The sequence below is a fragment of the Zingiber officinale genome, chromosome 7B (genome assembly GCF_018446385.1).
Source record: "Zingiber officinale cultivar Zhangliang chromosome 7B, Zo_v1.1, whole genome shotgun sequence".
Taxonomy (NCBI): Eukaryota; Viridiplantae; Streptophyta; class Magnoliopsida; order Zingiberales; family Zingiberaceae; genus Zingiber; species Zingiber officinale.
The window spans coordinates 118,867,638-118,888,762 of NC_055999.1; the positions used below are offsets into that span (position 1 = coordinate 118,867,638).

Sequence of the window (21,125 nt, forward strand, 5' to 3'; positions counted from 1 at the left end):
TCGGAAACGGATTGACAAGGACGCTGAGTGCGAGCATATTCACCTTGCCACCGTGGACTCTTTCAGTTAAATTTTATCTTTCATTGTAAATTCTAAAACTTGTTTACATAAACTTCAGATTTGATACCGAAATATGCATGCGTATGACACATATCATTCATGTTCCGACGAGTTTAGGGAAGGGAATTCAACATGAAATCGATTATACTAGCAAAGAAAGAAAGTTAGCCTAGATGAAACAAAAAGAGTGAGCCCATCGAGTCGTAGGGAGCAACCCTGACACAACATCGGAGACCCTTCAGCTGGCCGACAACAAACATCTTCCATTGTAAACAACCACTAAACTTGTTTACAGAAACTTCAATTTCGATATCAAAATACGAATGCACACGACAATGCATACAACACACATCATTCATAATTCGACAACTTAGTGAAGGGAATTCAACATAAAAGATAGTCTCCTCGGGACGGTCTATCACAAGGAGCAACATTGACACATCATTAGAGGTCCTTCAGCTAGCTAACCAGGCTAGCAAACATCTTCCATCGTAAACCAACACTGAACTGGTGTACAAACTCTTTAGATTTGATACTGAAAATACGGATGCAGACGACACACATTATTCATGCTTCGACGAATTTAGGGAAGGGAATTCAACATGAAATCTAGTACACTCGCATAGAAAGAAAGTCTGGCCTAGATGAAATAAAAAAGAGTGAGTCCATTTTGAGTTGCAAGGAGCAACCCTGACACACCATCAGAGGCCCTTCAGCTAATCAACCAAGCCAGCAAACATCTTCCATCCTAAACAAGCACTGAACTTGATTGCAGAAACTTCAGATTTGATACCGAAAACACAAATGCATACGACACACATCATCCATGTTTCAATGAGTTTAGGGAAGGGAATTCAACATAAAATCTAGTACACTTGGCAAAGAAAGAAAGAAAGTTTGGCTAGATGAAACCAAAAAAAAAATGAGCCCATTTCGAGTCGCAAGGATCGAGCAACCCTGACCCACCATCAAAGGCCCTTCAGCTGGCCAACCAGGCCAGCAAACATCTTCCATTGTAAACAACTACTGAACCAAAACTTCAGATTTGATATCGAAAATAATAATGCATGAACACATCATTCATGTTTTAGGGAAGAGAATTCAACATAAAATCTAGTACACTAGCCAAGAAAGAAAGTTAGCCTAGATGAAACAAAAAAAGTGAGCACATTTCGAGTAGCAAGGATCACAACATCAGAGGCCCTTCAGCTACCCAACCAGGCAGCAAACATCTTTCATTGTAAATAACTATGTACTGAACAAAAACTTCAGATTTGATACCGAAAATATAAATGCATACGACACACATCATTCATGTTTCAAAGACTTTACGAAAGGGAATTCAACATGAAATCTAGCTAGTACACTCACATAAAGAATGAAAGTAAGTTGGCCTAGATGAAATTAACAAAAAAGAGTGAACCCATTTTGAGTCGCAAGAAGAAACCCTCACACACCATCAGAGGCCCTTCAGCTGGCCAACCAGGCCAGCAAACTCCACCCATTTCTCCAGCGCGCTTGCGGACGATACAAAAGCCAGTTTACTAGACCCAACGTCGCGGTCGCCGACTGCAAGAAGAGAAAGAAAAACAAAAAGCAGTTAGTTTTCGATCGATCGTACGAGCAGTCGAGTGCCGTAGCTGCAGTATAAGATGACCTGAGGCGAACAGAGATGCCAAGGAAGAATTGAAGTTGTCCACCTCAGTTTTCTCTTCTGGGCTGCTACTTAGCTGACATGAATTATGTGAGTATGAGTACAACTATAAGGGAAGCTTTGTGAATATAAACTTTGGAGTGAACAACCTTAGAAAAGGCTGCGTTTACGTTCTGAACCCATTCGACTGTGGTGCTTGGGCCTAGAAGAGAACTGGCTGCATCGAGGTCGTTGTTTTCGATGGCTTGGCCCACTTTGCTCAGTTTGTAGATCACTTCTTGAAGGTGCCCTGCAATCAGTGGACAGTCATCAGCGGGTTTAATAAAGATTCCAGTTTACTTGAGGGGAGAGGGAGGCGGACCTTTTTCCTTGAGGGAGGAGCTGATGACGCCCTGTTTCTCGAGCCTCTTCTTCCGGTCCTTCTTCACCTTCTCCAGAAGCTCCAGGTCGTCGTCCGCCTCCAGGACGGCGGCGGGGGCGGGCCTGGCGAGCGAGAGAGTGAGCGCGGTGAAGCAGGCGGACAGGCCCAGCTCCCGCCTTCCCACGGCCGCGGTGACGCTGGGCGGCGTCGATGCGATGGCGGAGCGGACGGCGGTGGAGGCGGCGAGCGCGAGGGCGGAGGAAGGGGACGAGGAGACGGGAGTTGCGAGAGGAAGAGGCGACGGCGGCATGGCGCTGGTTGATGGATGGGGAGGACGAAGGCTTCGCGAATGGAGGAGGTGGGTGATGAAATCTATAGGTTTGTTATCCGAACTTGACACGTGGATTATTAGCATGACCACCCAATTTTATAGTCAAAGAAAAACACATTAAGTGAGCAAAATATTTTAGAGGAGCAATAAAAGAAAATAGCTAAATTTGTTTGTATTTATTTATGGTCGACGAATTTAGTATTTAAACATGAATAAAATTAGTCTACATACTAATCAATTAGACTAAATTAAACAACTAAAATTTGAATTATCCAGTTCATGAAAAGATATGATAATGTGCAATATAGATCTTGTTGAATGAATGAAATTTGAATATCCAGTTTGTGTTCAAGTGCTCTGAAGAAACATTCATGTCGTACCCCAACTGTATCTCCGAACCACTGCTGGGTGTTTCGGATCTTCTATGTTCGTCCACTCATCGACCGCGCAAGTCTTGATCGGTGGCTCAATGCGGTAGGTCTTGGCTTCTGTTTCTATCCGCGAACAATACTTGTCGAATGTACCTACGGTCACATGGAGTTTGAAATCTAGATTGGCTAAGAAGTTGAGCTCCAGTGTATTCATTTCCAATGTGTTGATCCCTCCAACTCTTGCATAATATGCATTGCTGCAGAAGCTGCGGCAAATAAGCATGAAGTCAATCACAAGTCATCACAGACTACGACAACGAAGAACAAAGCCGCGGCTGTGTAAGAGCAAGTGAGAAGTAATAAGAAATAGGTGTGCATCTAGTTTTCGCGGCACTTCAATCTCAATGGAGACAACCTTATTCACTTGAAACTAAAGACCAAAGCTATCTCGCTAATGATAGCATGCAAGTGCAAAATATAATCATTCTAGTAAATAGGTAATATATAAATTGCCAAAGGAGCTATATTTATTCACTAACCAAAAACAGAAAAGAATAGGAACTTACGCATCATCTATAAACTTGGCAGCGACGATAACACTTGTGACGATCAGACGATGGACATTGAGGGAGGTCAAATAAGTGTCGGGTTGTTGAAGGAATCTTTCAATATATATGTATCCAAGAAGAAAGCAAGACGGGCTGCACCTTGCATACTTGAAGATGCGCTCCATGTACCTTCGTATGCTAAGTGTCGGTGCTCTCATACCGGTGAAGACACTTGCAGTGTCTGTTATTTCCAACGAATCCAGTTTATTTTCAGTATTTTCGACGGTTGTCTCAAGAATTGAGGATATAAGGGATAATATCCTTGGGAATCCAGGAGACTTCTTGCATGATGTGATGAGACCCAATGATAGGTAGACCTCAGGATTTGTACCTTCAGTATTAGTCATTATCGATCTCATACTCTATCAGCAGTGTCCTTATTGCCTAATCACTGCACAACAAAAAGCATCTTCGGAAAGATAATGATAACAAAGTTAATATGCTTCATTTGTTCATCGATTAATCAATAATGAGATTGCCTCGCACTGAGAAAACCTAGCATGAGCACAAAACGTACTCTAGCAACAGAAGTGAACAAGAGAATCACAAGTCAGATCTAATTAAATTTAATTCTCTTTCCTATAGTCAAGTGAGTGGTTGAACAATGACTAGCAATCAGTTAAAATCAAGCAAGCTATACCTAATGAGACCAAATCAATTAAGAAAAAGACCTATCAAGAATATGGACCCACAAGTTATGTGAATTTCATTTCTTCCTCCATGATCATGTAACTTTCTCAAACAGATTACCAACTAGCAAAATGTCTCTACTTGTCGCATATCTCCTCAAACGAAGTACAAAAAGAGAAATAATCTTCCCTCATTAGCTGCTACAAATTGATTTCTAAGTTCATTACAAATATCCTACTCAAAAGCAAACAACAATAATAATTTGGCATTCTCAAGGTGCCTAAGAATGAGGAAGACTCATCCCCATCTTAACCATTTTTCTTTGATCTTCTCTACGACAGTCATACCTAATAATACTCCCTTTTAAATTAGCAAAAACACTTTCAATAGACCATTGCTCATCTCAAAACCATATAACATGACTTTTACCATAATCAATGTAACTAAAACTATCAATCATTTTCTCCAGTTGAGTAACATGTCAACTTTGATGCATCCTCCTTCCTAATTTTCTAAAATCAGACTAAAATACAACTAAACTTCCTACCTGCCACAGTTTTCTAGCTATGCATACGTTTGGATCCAAAGTTGAGCTGGTACCTAGTCAAAGATTTTCCTTGATTGAAAACTTCATATGAAACTTGTACAAATTTCATTTCTTCACTTAAGACAATAATCATAGTTCTGCTATCCCATCACTAGTAGCCGCTACACGACTTGCTAAGAGCATGACGAAACCCCCCAAATTAAATTCTGAGTCGACCAACCATTAATTGCTAGATCAGAGAGCTGAGAACCCTAAACTGAAAGGAAATGGACTCGCGACCTCTTCGTCCATCTACAACAATTTATCCAGCACAATTAGGGTCCGAATAAAGTGCCAGAGAAGCATTTTTGACCACGAAACTCGAATCAAACCAAATTGTAAAACAAAAATCCAGACAGGGTGGATGAATCGCTTACTACACTGTTCTTGAACCGATCTTGTCTTCCCCCTTTCTGTCCTAGCCTCGGGCCTCCACTGGAAAAGGCACGGATCTCGGATCTACCTCTCTTCCGCGGACATTCCGCCTCTTTTCTCTCCCCAGCCGTAACAATGGCGGATGATCGATGATGCGAGAGCCGCTCGCCTTCCGCGAGTAGTCTAATGGCGCCTTCTTCTATAAAATGGTGATGGAAAAGAGGACAAGAGAGAGAAAAAAATGAGTTGAAAATTTTAATTAAAATGTTTTTTTATAAAAAATCGCGGTGTCGGTTGGCGTCGACGCGGCTGTGGGTAGAGGGATTGGCACCGACTAATCGTAATCCTCATAGTCTACTAGTCGTTCCATTGGAGCTTGGCGCGGTCCCCATGCCTGTCCAACTATGAAGGATGTAGAGAGTGTCTTTATTTTAAAAAAAAAACTGAAAAAAAAAATAGCCTATGTGTCCAATATTTAAATCCTTCATTCATTATATCATCCACCGTGGTGATAGATTGAATCCCGCATATCATGATACTGAACTGGACTAGAGCTATATTTCACTAAATACGAACTAGAGGATTTCTATTCGATTTATCCTGATAATGAATATTTCTCAACTATCATCATATACATTCAATTGTGGCATCATCATATACATTCAAGAAATATATATGAGCCATGGCTCTAACATTATGTGTGATTTAAATTTTGAATGGCATGAGATTTAAATTTTAGCATGATCGAGATAAATATTTTTCTTATATGTTAATTTTTATTCTAAAAGTTAATAATTATTTATAATTTATCTTCTTTGTATATCTTGGCACTGATTGATGGTAACAATGGAAATCACCTATTGTCAATTGGTTTGAACAATGTAAGTGTGTGTCAAGGGCGTAGTCAGAATATAAATTTATTTAGAGTTGATCATCGAGATATAATAAATTAATTGATTCAAAAATATAAACAAAAAATGATTATTAATTTTTCGAAATACATTTAATCATTATCAATTTTTTAAACTAACTCCGGTTAAGCAAACTCATTAAATAAAACTAATCAAATTAATTAATAAATATGTTAATAAATTTAATCAATTTATTAAAATAAAAAATAGTAGTTGACTCATACAGATAATATCAAAAGAAAATATATCTACGACAATGATCGTACCGATATCGTGTGTTATTCGAGAAAAGGGATGTCGTGCTTGTACTCGTCGAGTTACCACCGAACACCTGTATAGGACATGAATATAAAATATTATGTGAATGATGTAAAGATCTTCAAGAAATTGAGAGATTATGTCGCCGAGAAAGGAACTCGATTGCTCGAAGAAATCCATTCTAAAAATAAAAAGATCTACTCAAACCTAGTGACAGAAAAAAAAGATCAAAATTAAAATTTTTCGCACCTACGACTTTACGGATAAGAGGAAAAACAAAGAGGTGGGGGACGGAGGCACTTATGACTCCATGGATAAAAGGAAAAATAAGAGGCAGCTTACATGGAGTTTATAAAATCTTAATTTAATTAAAATTCCTAATAAATTGACATATGTTTTGGAAATTTAATTAAACAAAATAAAAATTTTTGATTTAATGGAAAGTGCATATGGAAAAGCAGGAAATAATTAAGGAAAAAATATATAGGGATGATTTATTTTATTTTTCTAAAATTGTTGGGACTGAACCCACCATAACCCCAATGTGGCTCCGCCCATGGTAGGTGTTTATTTGATTTAATGTGGAAATCAAACTCTTATTCCTCGACAAACTCAGCAGTCTGTTTACCATGGCACCAAACTCCGAGGGTAAAAAAAAACAAAAACAAAAACAGAGAGAAAATGATTGATGGGCTCGCACCAACAGCACCCGTGTCCAGTTTTTTTTGTATAGCAAGAGAACAAAACTCTCCTGAATGCGAGACTCGAGTAAGGAGCTGTTAATTCGAGGACCCGATTGAATCTTCAAATTGGTTCAACTTACCAAATAATTTAAATTAGTTGGAATAAAATTTTATCAACTCATTTAAAAATAAATATAAATAGACTAGTCTACGCAAGTTACCGTCCAGCAAATCGAGGCGAGCTCGAGGTGTCCCACAATAAGATATTACAAACAATTCCTGACATGATCAACTGGACGACTGACTACTCGACTCAAAAGAACTGGCAATTCTTCTCGAGATGGTTCCAATGGAAATACATCACCCTAACACTAACTTTCGGAAGATAATTTAGATTACTTACGAGCAATTACAATTTATAAGTTTGATTTAAGAAGTTAGTGAATGACTAACTTTACCTGGGCCTGCAACTAGATGTCACCATTTACAAAAACTCAAATGTTGTAACCTCAGTTTCTTATTTGGTTCGGGGCAGCCATCGAGCAGGACAAGGTCATCGTCGTCGTTACCAGGAACTGAGAGAGCCCGGGGCTGTCATCGAGCAGGACAAGGTCATCGTCGTCATTACCAGGAACTGAGAGAACCTCGCGGACTTCTTGATTTCCTTCTCTTTCTGATGTAGCAGACAGTTTTCTCTTAGTGCTAGGCATTGCTGCAACTACATCAACCTCTTTAGACTCTGTTGCTTCTGTTATTGTTGGACGATCAGCAGATGTACTTGCTCCATTACTTATAGCTGTATCGACTTTCTCAGGAGCTGTCCATCAGATAAGACCATATGGTCGGGTTCTTTCTCTTCGTCAAAGTCATCCCTGCATGATTGAGAAGCAACAGTTGGTGATGATAACAACATATATTGCAGCACGAATACTAGACAATGGAAAAGTTAAAGATAAAGCATATACGAAAAAAAAAGGAAAGCATCAACCACCAGACATCAGTACATCGACAGCAGTACATCGACGACAAAAGATGCAATTAAATCAAACTAAACAGGATCAAGAGATTTTCTTCATTTATATCTTGACAACACTACAGAAATATGCGTTGTTATGAATTCATCGCTTTTCCCAACTCTACAATTGTCATTCTCTTCTACACCTTATTTCTAGTTGCACTCAAATTGACAGGGAAAATTGACACCATCCAACTCTCATCTCAGCATTCGACACATTGTTGTCAGTTTAGAAACCCTTGTCATGTGGGTCAGGGTATCAATCAACAGCCAGAATTAAACGTGCTGGAGGTGCTGGTGCCAGTGCCCACCCTTAAAGCACCTTGCAAGGCTGATCCTGCCGCTCACTGTAAGGCCTCCTGCTTCGAACATCATTGTGTGTCTTCTTCCAGATTGGATATACCCTTGACTCTTCTTCCATTGAGCAGCATCCTGCATAGCCAATTGATAGATGTCGGTCTTCAGCGTACTCATGTTGACCTCTCCAACCTTCCTCTGATGTCGGCTGTGTGCAAGTGGTAGCTGGTGAGGATTCAAGTTGTGCAGTTCCTCAACCAGTGAGGGACCTGAAGAATGTAGACCCTGAAGAATGTAGACGATGCTGCAAGCTCTCTGGCCAACGGACTTCATCCTTTGCTAGATCAAAAGCCAATTCCAGCATTCGTGTGTCTCAATGAGCAAACTCCAACATTTGCTCACAACTCAGTCTGAGCACCTATAACACTAATGAGATATTTCGCTTGTGCTGCTTTTACTAATTCTACAAGTTCAAGGAGTTCCATACAACAAAATGGATGTGGCCGAATAGGGCTTAAATTTTGATGAGTATTACCTAGAATGGATAGCAGATACCTGCCTAAGGACCAGAATGGTAGGTTCGACAAGTAACACTGCTTTCAACTGGCACAAGTTATCCAGCAGTACAGTATTTCACCTGACACACTGCATGTACTGGTCCTAGCCTAGACAGGTATGTTGTCAGAAACTTAAAACATGAACGTAACAATGATGATATAGATGACTCATTGATAGGCATTCTCATAAAAACTTAGCAGTTAGCGCAAAAGAGTCTCCGGAGGAACCATAAATATCGCTAGGACTAACAGGAAAGAGTAGACCAGGTAGAACTAGTTTGACGAGTAGTAGCAAAATGACCAATGTTTAATGTTTATATGACACTTCAACTCCTGCTGAAAATCTTCAATTGTGAGCATGGTGCCACCAGTAAGTGGTGCAGGGAGATCTGCTGAGTTCTGAAAGATGAAGGTGCAGAACAAAATTGTAAGGAATTAAAGGATGTCGGGAAATAGAAAAACCATGCCAGAACAGATGGCAACCTTGTCGAGGTTCAAGGCATAATTAGCCACAACATCTTCCTCCAGATCATCACCATCCTCATAGATAAGGGTTGTACCTTGCATTACCATGGGAAGATTCATCCCCAATTAGACTTTTATTATCTTTTCAACAATGTCTCTCAGAGTTGTGTTTGGAGTGTTGACTTCAAGAAGTAAGGGTGTCTGTTTACAATAAACATCGATAAAGAGGACACAAAGAAACAACAAAAAAAAGAGTGGATGGACAGGATCACCTCAGAATACACATAACAAGATTTGTTAGGTTTGAATGGCTCCACGGGCATCCAAAGGATCTTTCTAGACGGATGTTCAAGAACCGAGAGGTCATCGAGCAGGACAAGGCCATGGTCGTCGTCATCATTACCAGGATGAGAGAACCTGGACTTCAGGTTTAATATTAAATATATTTAATCATCGTTAATATGTTTGGTCATGGTTGTTGAGCCATCTCATTTCGGACCTAACAGGTTTTGTCACCTATATATTGTACCTGCCATATTTTTTTAGTGTAACCGTTCACATGGAAGCCGCTGGCGCCAACTCACATGGGCTGCCCCTCCTTTTCTCCCTTATAAACTCCCCCACCAATCAGTAATCTTTATCTTCGACAATGGAGACAATAACACTTGTGGTGGTTTTGATGGTAACATTCGCCGCCACCTGCGATTCCTCCTGCCAGTTGCTTCCACTCTAACCATCTGCTCCACCAACGGTCACGGCCTCTCACGAGCCCTTCAAAGAAGCAACTGGCAGGAGGAAGCGCAAGTGACGGTGAACATCACCACAAGAGCCATTGTCGAAGATGAAGATTACTGATTGGGGGGGAGTTTATAAGGGATAATAGGAGCGGCATCCCATGTGAGCTGGCGACGGCAACTTCTATGTTAACAATTACACTCGGAAAAAATGGTAGGGACAACTCACGGGTGAGTGGTGACAAAATCTGTTAGGTATGAAATGAAGGAGCTCAACAACCATGGCTAAATATATTAATGACGATTAAACATATTAAATATGTATAATATGTTTAATAATAAACCTCTTAAATATCAAAAATTTTAAAAGAATAGTTTTACTTGCGGTAAAATAATTAAATTTGAATGAAAGAACAGTCTTCTAGCTATGCATACGTTTGGACCCAAAGTTGAGCTAGTACCTAGTCAAAGATTTTCCTTGATTTCAGTTAGAAGCTACTGAAACCTTTAACTTCATATGAAACTTGTACAAATTTCATTTCTTCACTTAAGAGAATGATCATAGTTCTGCTATCCCATCACTAGTAGCCGCTACACAGACTTGCTAAGAGCATGAAGAAACCCCCCAAATTAAATTCTGAGTCGACCTACTATTAACTGCTAGATCAGAGAACTGAGAACCCTAAACTGAAAGGAAATCGACTTGCGACCTCTTCTTCCGGCTACAACAATTTACCCAGCACAATTAGGATCCGAATAAAGTGCCAGAGAAGCATTTTCGACCACGAAACTCGAATCAAAACAAATTGCAAAACAAAAATCGAGACAGGGTGGATGAATCGCTTACTACACTGTTCTCGAACCGATCTTGTCTTCCACCTTTCTGTCCTAGCCTCTGGCCTCCACTGGAAAAGGCATGGATCTCGGATCTACCTCTCTTAGCTCATGATCATAAGATCACACATTATCAATTTTATTGTTGTGCTAGTTCCCCTTCAATAACAATTATTTCATAAAGATATTATTCAAATAGCACAATAGATTCAATAAATAACACATAATTCCACTAGTAATGAATATTTCGAAGATGGACTTGTGTTTTCAAATTTAGTTGATAGATAAATTAGAAGAAAAAATCGTCCACCTAATATCAAAAATAAATAAATAACACATGCAGAAGAAAAGCTAAAACCATTTACAATAGCTAATAAGGTAACCTGCCATGGTCAATCTTTCTATGATTCACAATCACACAAGAACTACAAGGTCGTTTATGAATAAGATTCACAAAGTTCCAACAATAAGAGATTACAAACAATTCCTGACATGATCAACTGGACGACTGACTACTCAGATTCAAAAGAATTGGCAATTCTTCTCGAGATGGTTCCAATGGAAATACATCACCCTAACACTAACTTTCGTAAGGTAATTTAGATTACTTTCAAGCAATTACAATTTATTAGTTTGAGTCGAGAAGTTAGTTAATGACTAAGTTTACCTAGGCCTGCAACTAGATGTCACCATTACATGAACTCAAAGATGTTGTAACCTCAGTTTCTTATTTGGCTCAGGGCAGTCATCGAGCAGGACAAGGTCGTCGTCGTCGTCATCATTACCAGGAACCGAGAGAACCTCATGGACTTCTTGATTTCCTTTTCTTTCTAATGTAGCAGACAGTTTTCTCTTAGTGCCAGGCATTGCTGCAGCTACATCAACCACTTTAGACTCTGTTACTTCTGTTATTATTGGACGATCAGCAGATGTGCTTGCTCCATTACTTTTAGCTGTATCGACTTTCTCAGGAGCTGTCCATCCTGATAAGACCATACGGTCGGGTTCTTTCTCTTCGTCAAAGTCATCCCTGCGTGAGTGAGTAGCAACAGTTGGTGATGATAACAACATATATTGCAGCACAAATACTAGACAATGGAAAGGTTAAAGATAAGGATATACAAAAAAAAAGGAAAGCATCGCTCGACCACCAGACAGCAGTACATCAACGACAAAAGATGCAATTAAATCAAACTAAACATGATCAAGAGATTTTTCTTCATTTATATCTTGACAACACTACAGAAATATGCGTTGTTATGAATTCATCGCTTTACCCAACTCTACAATTGTCATTCTCTTCTACACCTTATTTCTAGTTGCATTCAAATTGACAGGGAAAACTGACACCATCCAACTCTCATCTCAGAATTTGACACAATGTTGTCAGTTTAGAAACCCTTGTCATGTGCAGGTAATCCACATCCATACCGAGATTTAAAATCATATTGTGTCAGCGGGTCAGTCTATCAATCAACAGCCAGAATTAAACGTGCTGGAGGTGCTGGTGTTAGTGCCCCCCCCTTAAAGCACCTTGCAAGGCTGATCCTGCTGCTCACTGTAAGGCCTCCTGCTTCGAACATCATTGTGTGTCTTCTTCCAATTTGGATGTACCCTTGACTCCTCTTCTATTGAGCAGCATCCCGCATAGCCAATTGATAGATGTCGGTCTTCAGCGTACTCATGTTGACCTCTCCAACCTTCCTCTGATGTCGGCTGTGTGCAAGTGGTAGCTGGTGAGGATGCAAGTTGTGCAGTTGCTCAACCAGTGAGGGACCTGAAGAATGTAGACGATGCTGCAAGCTCTCTGGCCAACGGACTTCATCCTATGCTAGATCAAAAGCCAATTCCAGCATTCGTGTGTCTCAATGAGCAAACTCCAACATTTGCTCACAACTCAGTCTGCACACCTATAACACTAAAGGGTTTTGCATCCCGGTCAATTCCACAAGCTACTTGGCGCACATAATGAGATATTTCGCTTGTGCTGCTTTTACTAATTTCTACAAGTTCAAGGAGTTCCATACAACAAAACGGATGTGGCCGAATAGGGCTTAAATTTTGATGAGTATTACCTAGAATGGATAACAGATACCTGCCTAAGGACCAGAATGGTAGGTTCAACAAGTAACACTGCTTTCAACTGGCACAAGTTATTGAGCGGTAGTGCATGTACTGGTCCTAGCCTAGACAGCTATGCTGCCAGAAACTTAAAACATGAATGAAACAATGATGATATAGATGACTCTTTGATAGGCATTCTCATAAAAACTTAGCAGTTAGCCCAAAAGAGTCTCCGGAGGAACCATAAATATCGCTAGGACTAACAGGAAAGAGTACACCAGGTAGTAGTACTAGTTTGACGAGTAGTAGCAAAAAGACCTGTGTTTAATGTTTATATGACACTTCAACTCCTGCCGAAAATCTTCAATTGTGAGCATGGTGCCACCGGTAACTGGTGCAGGGAGATCTGCTAAGTTCTGAAAGATGAAGGTGCAGAACAAAATTGTAAGGAATTAAAGGATGTTGGGAAATAGAAAAAACCATGCCAGAACAGATGACAACCTTGTCGAGGTTCAAGGCATAATTAGCAGCAACATCTTCCTCCAGATCATCACCATCCTCATAGATAAGGGTTGTACCTTGCATTACCATGGGCTGATTCATCCCCAATTTGACTTTTATTATCTTTTCAACAATGTCTCTCAGAGTTGTGTTTCGAGTGTTGACTTCAAGAAGTAAGGGTGTCTGTTTACAATAAACATCGTTAAAGAGGACACAAAGAAACAACAAAAAAAGAGTGGATGGACAGGCTCACCTCAGAACACACATAACAAGATTTGTTAGGTTCAAATGGCTCCACGGGCATCAAAAGCATCTTGCTAGACGGATGCTCAAGACAATAGGTCATCCTGAATAAGTCAATACATTTATAAATGCCCACTGATTATGATTAGTATAAGTATTAATACCAAAAAAAAAAGACATAACTCAAGTCTACCAAAGAATCAAATCAATAGAGACAGTCGAAGTCATAGATGGGAAGAAACACAGTGCACAGAAGGGCAGTTGCAAACTTGCAATACATGAAGCTTTTGAATGCAAAGCAACTTTATCGTGCACCAAATTACACATTTTATTACACAGCTTATTGTTAACGATAAAATTGTCGAAAATATAAACTTATTAGCTTAATATATGTAAACATCAAGAAAAGGTAGGTATGGATTCTAAGAAATTTTGACCATGGTGTGATTCATTTGTAACAGCTAAAAAAATTAGGTAAAAAAATATATAGATACATACCACCCAGCCAGGAAAAGTTCGAGTGCATTTCAATACGTGAGACTAGCGCAGTACTGAAAGTTACCTAGCCTCCGAGTCAACAGCTATGAAAATAATAGCTTCATATTCATCAGAAGGTGAACCGACATACTCCACATTTGAGAGTTCTCAGATATGGAATGAATGAAATATTACAATAAATTTCAAATATTAGTTCCTTCTCCGAGGTAAGTGCCTAGGCTAGCACTTAAAATGCCAAGTGCTTTTGGATGATATTATTTTGAAATGAAGAAAAAAGTATGACAGGCATTGACTGAGGTTCGTTAAAACATACCTATAATTCTCAAAATCAGCCTGGAGCACCTTGATTGTTTCAATCACAATCAAACCAGCAATAATAGCATTAGTTGTTGCAACAGCATGCACAATGTTGCCAGCAATTCCTTTAGTATCAAATAGGCTATGTAAAGGTATCCCAAAGGAAGATGCCCTAATGTTCGCTGCAGCAGTAACAAATTCTACAGCCATTTGATCATCTTTGTCAAAAGTAAGGCTTCCAATGTCCTGAAAGTCCAAAGAGATTTATAATCAGGCAATCTGGAAATAGAGTCAGCATAACATATTGACAAGCAACGCAAGAAGGACCTTCTCTCGCTTCTCAATAAATAACTGTAATGCTTCTAAAAACACTCTTGAATTCTCAGCAAGATTCCAAACCTCCTGTGGGTTATTCAAACCGAGAGAAGGCATGACAGACAATGATAAATCATCAGTCAAGCAACTTTTTTCAAGGTTACCATTCTGCAAGATGAGTTTCTCAGGAAGCACATCTCTAAGAAAGGTCGGTCTAGGCCGTCTTCTGCTTTTCCATGTTTCTTCATTAGCCAAAGCAGCTTCAATGTTATAACCAAAAACATGGTCATAGATTTTTTTTCCATACTGATCAGGATCCTCGTCTGGGCCTCGTTCAAATATGTCTTCCATAGGCTTTTCCAAATCAGACGCATCACTACTACGTACAAAGAGATCATTCTCTTGACTTTTATCGCCAAACAATTTTGCAAAAAGCAGGTCCTTTGCCCAAACTACACAGTGAATAAACTGTAACATACAAAGCAAATAATAGAAGGTAAAAGTCACTAGCCAATAAGCAAAAAAAAAAAAAAAAAAAAAAAATGAAGCTACAAATCCATGTAGTACTATCTAACAAAAAGATAATATGGCCTCGTGTGGGATCTATCGCTGTGTTAATACTTGACGTAAACAACCTAATAATTACAAGTACAATTTACAATCTACCATGCATCAAAGAATCATTAAGGAATAGAAGGATGTACTCCAGATATCATAGAAATTTTGTGCAAGTGTTAACAATTTATGTGATTCAAAGCACAAAATGCCAAACCAATATGATGTCAAATGATCCAAATTAATCATTGCTAAAGTATATAACGCAAGGATGCCAAATGGTATAAATTAATCATGGCTAAAGTATTCTCTGTTTGCTTGCTTAAGTTAAAACAGGTATTCATGATTACTAGATTGCTCTTACTAAACCATGGTGCTAGTGTGGATCTTCCATTTTGCAAATTTGCAATTCAACTGCCTCTAGTTGTATGAGAACAGCCTCATTGATATTTTTAATTAATCTTAACAAAGTACTTATATAAAAACACACAAGAGAAATTCTGTATGAAAGAAAGTCAAAAGAGAGATATTTCATGCCGAAGTAAATTGTTGAACAACAACACAGTGAACATGGCTACCTTAGAAAGAATAAGAAAGGAAACAATCTAACTGTAACCATATCAATAACCATTCAAAAAAAATTGAGATTCAACCTTTGATGGAGTGCTGGTGATTGTGCAGACAGGGTAAGTTTTTGGAGTTGGTTTTTGTTGACACTCGTAGCACTCAGTTCTACCCTTGATATGAACAGTAACCTGAATTTCAGGGGAAAGTATATACATCCATAAAATGAAGGACTTAAGATAAAGAGACAAGAGCGTATTAAACATCCAAAATTTTATGTGATTTCACAGTACCGAATAAAGAATGACAGTAGACAAGCATCTGCATTAAAAATCATATACAGAATAAATGATCTGCAACACATACAGGAAAATAAAAGTTAAGAGAAAACTGACAATCTTCAGGAGCCAAACATTTTTTAAGTGTTGTCCAGCAGTTTGTAGAAGTGAGAAGAAAGAAACTTAAAACTTATATTTGGTGGAGTCTAGGGTGAAAAAAAAGTACTGGTATGAAGAAACAGAAGAATTTGCTCCACACCGGTAAAAATTCAGTTGGCCAAATACTTAGAAACAAATAAAAAGGAAAATAAAAATCAGGATGAAAATGGATAGAATGTAATGACAAGAACTATGCGAGTTCATTGTGAGTTCAATGTGGAATGATGCTAGAAACAGAAGGGGGCTAATGCACTAAAAGTTCATGAGATATATCAGCACAATGAGATCCAAGCACGAGCAATATGTTATGTAATGGAATGAAGAAGTTTATTATTGCAAGTGGTGGGGTGGTCAATGGTTGTCATGATAAACCAATTCTTGCAATGCATGAACACCACTGTGTAAGCAGGTTAAGAGGTTTAAGGAGTCATGACTTGGCTTCAAATAAGACATTTCGGCTTAGTGTTGGAAAACACATGAAAATGTTCAATTTATTGTTGATACATGAGAACTGAATTGATTGGAAACTGCATTGCTGATATTGTTAATGTGTAGTCTATTCCACAAGAAAACAAGTTTGTTTAAATCTAGCATCTTTGTAAGATTTAGGTGGCTAATTGAGCATTTGGAACATATAGAAAAGATGCTATGTGTAGCACATATCAGTGCATCTATAAGCCAAGTGAATAATGATGGTGCATCTGCTTTTAACAACAATATTCAAGATATTACCTTTTCAGTTAGAGAAAATCTTGATATTATATTTGTAAAAGAGTGTCGAGATGTTTCTTGTCAATGAATCTTTTTTTTATAGTCAACAAAAACAACAAGAATGGAGAGGCCATGCAAATAGGTCTAGACAATCTTCAAACAGGGAAAGCATTAGGAAGACTACATTGCAAAATTATGTACTGCAAAATACTCAACATGATCATCATCAACAAGATATTCAATCCTACCTGCCCTAAAAAGCCTGTTGTGCCACTTTCAACTAGTGGGACTTCAGCTGCTAGACAAAGACGATTAACATGTCGTCTAGCATCCAGGTTGTCCAGACCATTTAATACAACATTAAATTGCTTGAAAAAATCCACATTAAAGTCGGGATCCTTCACATTTGCATGGTAAGGTGTTATATTAATGTGAGGTACAAACTTCAAGACAGCATCTCTAGCAACCTGATATAAGCAGAAATGTTTAGGAAAGATCCAGCATCAGCACAGGTGCATGCATGGATGAAGGCTGAAAAACATAAACATTAATGTCTCATTAAAGAATAAACAATTCAATCTACATACTTTGGCCTTGGACTGTCCCACGTGTTTTTGTCGAAATAAAAATTGTCTATTCAAGTTACTAACTTCAATAGTGTCCATGTCAATCTGCATAATCCAAACAACACTGAGATGCACAATAATAGCTAATATAAGAACATATCGCAGAAGTGGTAGAAGTTTAAAGCCATGGAGATGGCAAATTGTTTAGGTACTTGGATTCATAATCTGAAACTAGTGTATCATAAATACTATTCTACCTTGAATAAGCTAGCTACTTAGTTCACAAGATCAAATTCAGAATAATGATTGAGATTACAAGATTAGTATATTTATTGGAATAGTGATAAGGAAGAGAAAAATACAAGGAAATTTGAAAAATAAAAATCAAATGAGTAAAATGTGACAAGATAAAGGGTAATCTCATTTCCTAAAAGAGGAAGAATCAGATTGTAATCCCTTGGTCAAGTAACAAAACATGTGTCTATTGCCAAAGCTAGGATGATGTTATGATGAGTTGTGATGCAAAATCTCAAACCAACTTTTTTCTTTAAGGTGCTCTCCCAAACTAAATCAGTTGAGCAAGATCAATTATCCAAAACTCAAGAAGGATTTGCCTAATGCAACATTTCCCCAATTAGGTCTCAGTTGAACTCTCATAGCATTTGAGGAGTCTGCATATACCTCATTTGTTGTAGTGAAATACTGTAAAAAATTCCAAGCCGACAATCCATACCAAGCATAAGAAGTTTAAAATACATTACATGTATCATTGCTAAGATAAAAAAAAATCTTCCTTCTGTTCTCTTTAAAAAGTAAGAAAGAAATCCAGTGATTTGCTCACGAGATAGGATTTACAAGAACTTACAAAAGCTACAAGGCTGAAACTGGGTGGCATTCAAACGGTCCAGAATAGCTATAGTAATCTGGTACTTTCACTTGATAGATTATCATATTAAAGAATTTAAAGCCAATAGAAAGATTAAACCAAACTATACACCATCCTAAGAGAATGGCAACTTCAACAAGAATGATTATCACACAGCAATGATAATCAGCTGAGCAAAAATTTATCGACCAAATGTAACTTTATCCAAAAAAAACTTGTTGTTTGTAACTATATAAAAGTTCATCAACTTGTGTCCTAAATTCTAATTTTCCCCAACCTCCCAAGAGAATAATCTTCACGCCATGAGACAAAATGATGAAGTGATACGAACACTCCCTAATTTAATCACCAAAACTCCAACTCCATGCAAGTATATCGGTCAGTAGCCCTAAATACATTACCTTTTACCAAAACCCATAACGCACAACCTCAGTAGCACATAAGCACAACGATCGGCAACCAAATTTATAAGTAATAAAGCAAAATTCTAAGTTCGAGACTAGTTGACTACGATGTGAATATCCTGAAAGCCAGAAAGCGCGAGGGTCTTCAGCAACTCGCAACCAATGCCGCCAGCGCCCACCATCAGAACCTTCGCCCGCTGCAACCACGGAGGAAGTCACGCACAAAACCTGCTTAGCTTTCCGCCTCAACGACGCAAAACAAAGAGCAACGGAAGCGAAATAGACTTCAAACCGCACCTTAATCGCCTCCGCCTCCGAATCCGAGCCCATGGGAGAAGGAAAAGGGGAGCACAAGCGACGAGCGACTGAAAACAGTGGGAAATTCGAGGGTTTGGCCGAGGGAAGCCACGAGGGAGAGGGAGAGGGAGAGGAATCTGATGAGCGTCCGCAGGAAATTATAAAGGAAGAGAAAACAGAGGGAAGGGTTTTTTATCATTATTATTATTTTCGAATTGCCCCTCGTATTTTACAGATCATCAAATTAATGCTCATATTTTCCATTTGTTTCATCCCTTAACTATTGAAACACCTTTATTATTAATCCTCATTTTTAAAATGACGTTAAATTCTAAGGACATTTGCAATGGAAAATTTATATCATGCAATTTATACTATAATTTTTTCAATATAAATCCCTCCACCATTATATAGGTGGGGTTTATAGTTTTTTTATAAACCTGTATCAAAATTTTGTGACTAGATTTATAAAAAAAAATAATAGAGAGATGATAGAGAGAAAATTTTAAAAGAAGTGAAGTTTTTAAAAGATAAAGGTTTTATGATAATAGAGAGTCATTTTTAAAAGAAGTATAGTTTTTAATTTTTAGTGTGATAATGATGTGACAGAGCATAAATCGCATAAATCTCTTTAAGAAATTTACGACTGCGGATGCCCTTAGACAATGAACTGATAAATAATTTAAGACTGTCGACATTTTAATAATTACATTTTAGTCCGACTTTTTAGATTTATTTGATGGATAAAATATGAGGTCGAATTATTAATCTTAAATTAGGTCATTTTATCTGAAGATCAAAATGTGAATATCGGGATAACCATTTAAATATCATAACGAGATATCATAGCTCCAGGAATGATAATTGTGACTACAAGATTAATGGTAAAGATGTTAAATAAATACATTTAAAAATCTTTAAAACTCTTATAAAACTTTTAAATAAATATAAAACGTTTTAAAATAATAAAAAAAATTGATATTAAACTCACTAATCAATCAAACGAGTTTAAAAATTCTAAAATTTTAAACAATCAATCTACTCACATTAAGAGTTATAACATGGGAATGTATTAAGTTCAGAACTTAGAAGTAATCTCCCATTCAAATAAATCAATCTTGAATAATCATTTTACCAATTATCTTTTGGGTTTGATAATATATTAAAGAAAAAATAATATCATTTATCCCAAATGACCTATGTTGATCCCATGTTAAGATACAAATAAATAAATTATGATAAACATTTTGTCCTAATTAATATAATAACCCTTTATATGAAAATGATCAAATACCTAATAAAATATTTTCTATCTATTAAAAATTAATCTTAAAATCTACTAGAGCAAACAACTTCACATGGATTTGATCATTTATGGTCTTGGTTATTGGGGTGATAATTGTGATAAAATAAAATAACAATATCAATATTCAAGATTAAAAAAACTGAATTTAAAAAGATTAAAAATTATGTAATGATTTTAAAATGTTATAGGCATTAAAAAGATTGGGTAAAATAAAAAATTCCCATCCATATTTAATGCTGAGTCAATGATAGTTTAATGCCATCAATTATGTCGTTTAGGGAAAATTTAGGTGGGATCATGAATTTCCCTCAACTGCTTCCTTTATTTAAAGAAAAAAAATAGTAGAAAAGAAATATAAAACAATTTTTATTATTATTCTCCTTTTTTCCACTACACTGTTGATAAGAAATTAAAAGGTCAAAAAAGAATAATTTGATTACTTTGTTCATTTCATATGTAATGAGGGATAATTTTTTTGTTTTTAATCCTTTAATTTGGATAAAATTAAAATAAAACAATAATATATTAGAATTTAGTTAATTTAAATTGGAAAAGGTTGAACACAATATTCATTCAATCGTTCTAACAATGTCAAGCCTTTTGATACAATACACCAAAACAATAAAAAAAATAGAGAAAAAGTTAAATTAGAAAAAAAATGTTTTGAAATTTAGTTGATAAAATAAAGTTTTGATTGATTTTTAAGAATGTCTTAAATCATAAAGACTGACAAGGTAAGTAATAGGTGAGG

The 21,125-nt window shown here is 37.4% G+C and overlaps 3 protein-coding genes across 12 annotated transcripts; all 3 read right to left on the reverse strand.

Moving 5' to 3' along the window:
* Positions 1-1,316: 1,316 nt before the first annotated feature.
* On the reverse strand, positions 1,317-5,210 carry LOC122007235 (thylakoid lumenal 16.5 kDa protein, chloroplastic-like). 8 transcript variants are annotated; one of them, XM_042563058.1, is made up of 6 exons: positions 4,979-5,203; positions 2,787-3,043; positions 2,076-2,467; positions 1,864-2,003; positions 1,718-1,790; positions 1,317-1,629 (listed from the first exon to the last, which is right to left on the reverse strand). In XM_042563058.1, exons 3-6 carry the CDS (start codon positions 2,383-2,385, stop codon positions 1,520-1,522), a joined length of 633 nt encoding a protein of 210 aa, XP_042418992.1. In that variant the 5' UTR covers positions 2,386-2,467; positions 2,787-3,043; positions 4,979-5,203; the 3' UTR covers positions 1,317-1,519. The 8 variants fall into 8 exon arrangements, with proteins under 8 accessions (XP_042418992.1, XP_042418993.1, XP_042418991.1 ...); XM_042563059.1 differs by lacking the exon at positions 2,787-3,043; XM_042563057.1 differs by lacking the exon at positions 4,979-5,203 and adding an exon at positions 3,344-3,794 and having other exon boundaries at positions 2,076-3,043.
* A 1,820-nt stretch (positions 5,211-7,030) lies between these two features.
* Positions 7,031-11,005, reverse strand: LOC122007238 (SUMO-activating enzyme subunit 2-like). 3 transcript variants are annotated; one of them, XR_006118867.1, is made up of 4 exons: positions 9,435-9,962; positions 9,181-9,363; positions 8,948-9,096; positions 7,031-7,700 (listed from the first exon to the last, which is right to left on the reverse strand). XR_006118867.1 is itself a non-coding variant. In XM_042563063.1 (4 exons), exons 2-4 carry the CDS (start codon positions 9,280-9,282, stop codon positions 7,619-7,621), a joined length of 282 nt encoding a protein of 93 aa, XP_042418997.1. In that variant the 5' UTR covers positions 9,283-9,363; positions 9,435-9,962; the 3' UTR covers positions 7,031-7,618. The 3 variants fall into 3 exon arrangements, 1 of the variants encoding a protein (XP_042418997.1); XM_042563063.1 differs by having other exon boundaries at positions 8,999-9,096; XR_006118866.1 differs by adding an exon at positions 10,744-11,005 and having other exon boundaries at positions 7,042-9,096; positions 9,435-9,579.
* Positions 11,006-11,151: 146 nt separating this feature from the next.
* Positions 11,152-19,224, reverse strand: LOC122007237 (SUMO-activating enzyme subunit 2-like). Its single transcript, XM_042563062.1, has 11 exons — positions 19,069-19,224; positions 18,879-18,968; positions 17,503-17,586; positions 17,164-17,382; positions 15,857-15,958; positions 14,661-15,116; positions 14,350-14,579; positions 13,549-13,642; positions 13,296-13,478; positions 13,113-13,210; positions 11,152-11,760 (listed from the first exon to the last, which is right to left on the reverse strand). Exons 1-11 carry the CDS (start codon positions 19,099-19,101, stop codon positions 11,433-11,435), a joined length of 1,917 nt encoding a protein of 638 aa, XP_042418996.1. The 5' UTR covers positions 19,102-19,224; the 3' UTR covers positions 11,152-11,432.
* Positions 19,225-21,125: the final 1,901 nt, after the last annotated feature.

Excerpts from the sequence above, each read along its gene's own strand:
- LOC122007235 (XM_042563057.1), bottom strand. The coding sequence starts at position 2,490 with ATGCTAATAATCCACGTGTCAAGTTCGGATAACAAACCTATAGATTTC. Across the intron at positions 2,004-2,075 it reads CTCCTCCCTCAAGGAAAAAG|GGCACCTTCAAGAAGTGATC; the intron begins GTCCGCCTCCCT and ends CACTGATTGCAG. Across the intron at positions 1,791-1,863 it reads TAAACGCAGCCTTTTCTAAG|CTAAGTAGCAGCCCAGAAGA; the intron begins GTTGTTCACTCC and ends AATTCATGTCAG.
- LOC122007238 (XM_042563063.1), bottom strand. The coding sequence starts at position 9,282 with ATGAATCTTCCCATGGTAATGCAAGGTACAACCCTTATCTATGAGGAT. Across the intron at positions 9,097-9,180 it reads ATGCCTTGAACCTCGACAAG|AACTCAGCAGATCTCCCTGC; the intron begins GTTGCCATCTGT and ends TTCATCTTTCAG. Across the intron at positions 7,701-8,998 it reads CATATAAACATTAAACATTG|GGATGACTTTGACGAAGAGA; the intron begins GTCATTTTGCTA and ends TCAATCATGCAG.
- LOC122007237 (XM_042563062.1), bottom strand. The coding sequence starts at position 19,101 with ATGGGCTCGGATTCGGAGGCGGAGGCGATTAAG. Across the intron at positions 17,383-17,502 it reads TGGGACAGTCCAAGGCCAAA|GTTGCTAGAGATGCTGTCTT; the intron begins GTATGTAGATTG and ends TGCTTATATCAG. Across the intron at positions 14,580-14,660 it reads TTATTGAGAAGCGAGAGAAG|GACATTGGAAGCCTTACTTT; the intron begins GTCCTTCTTGCG and ends TTGGACTTTCAG.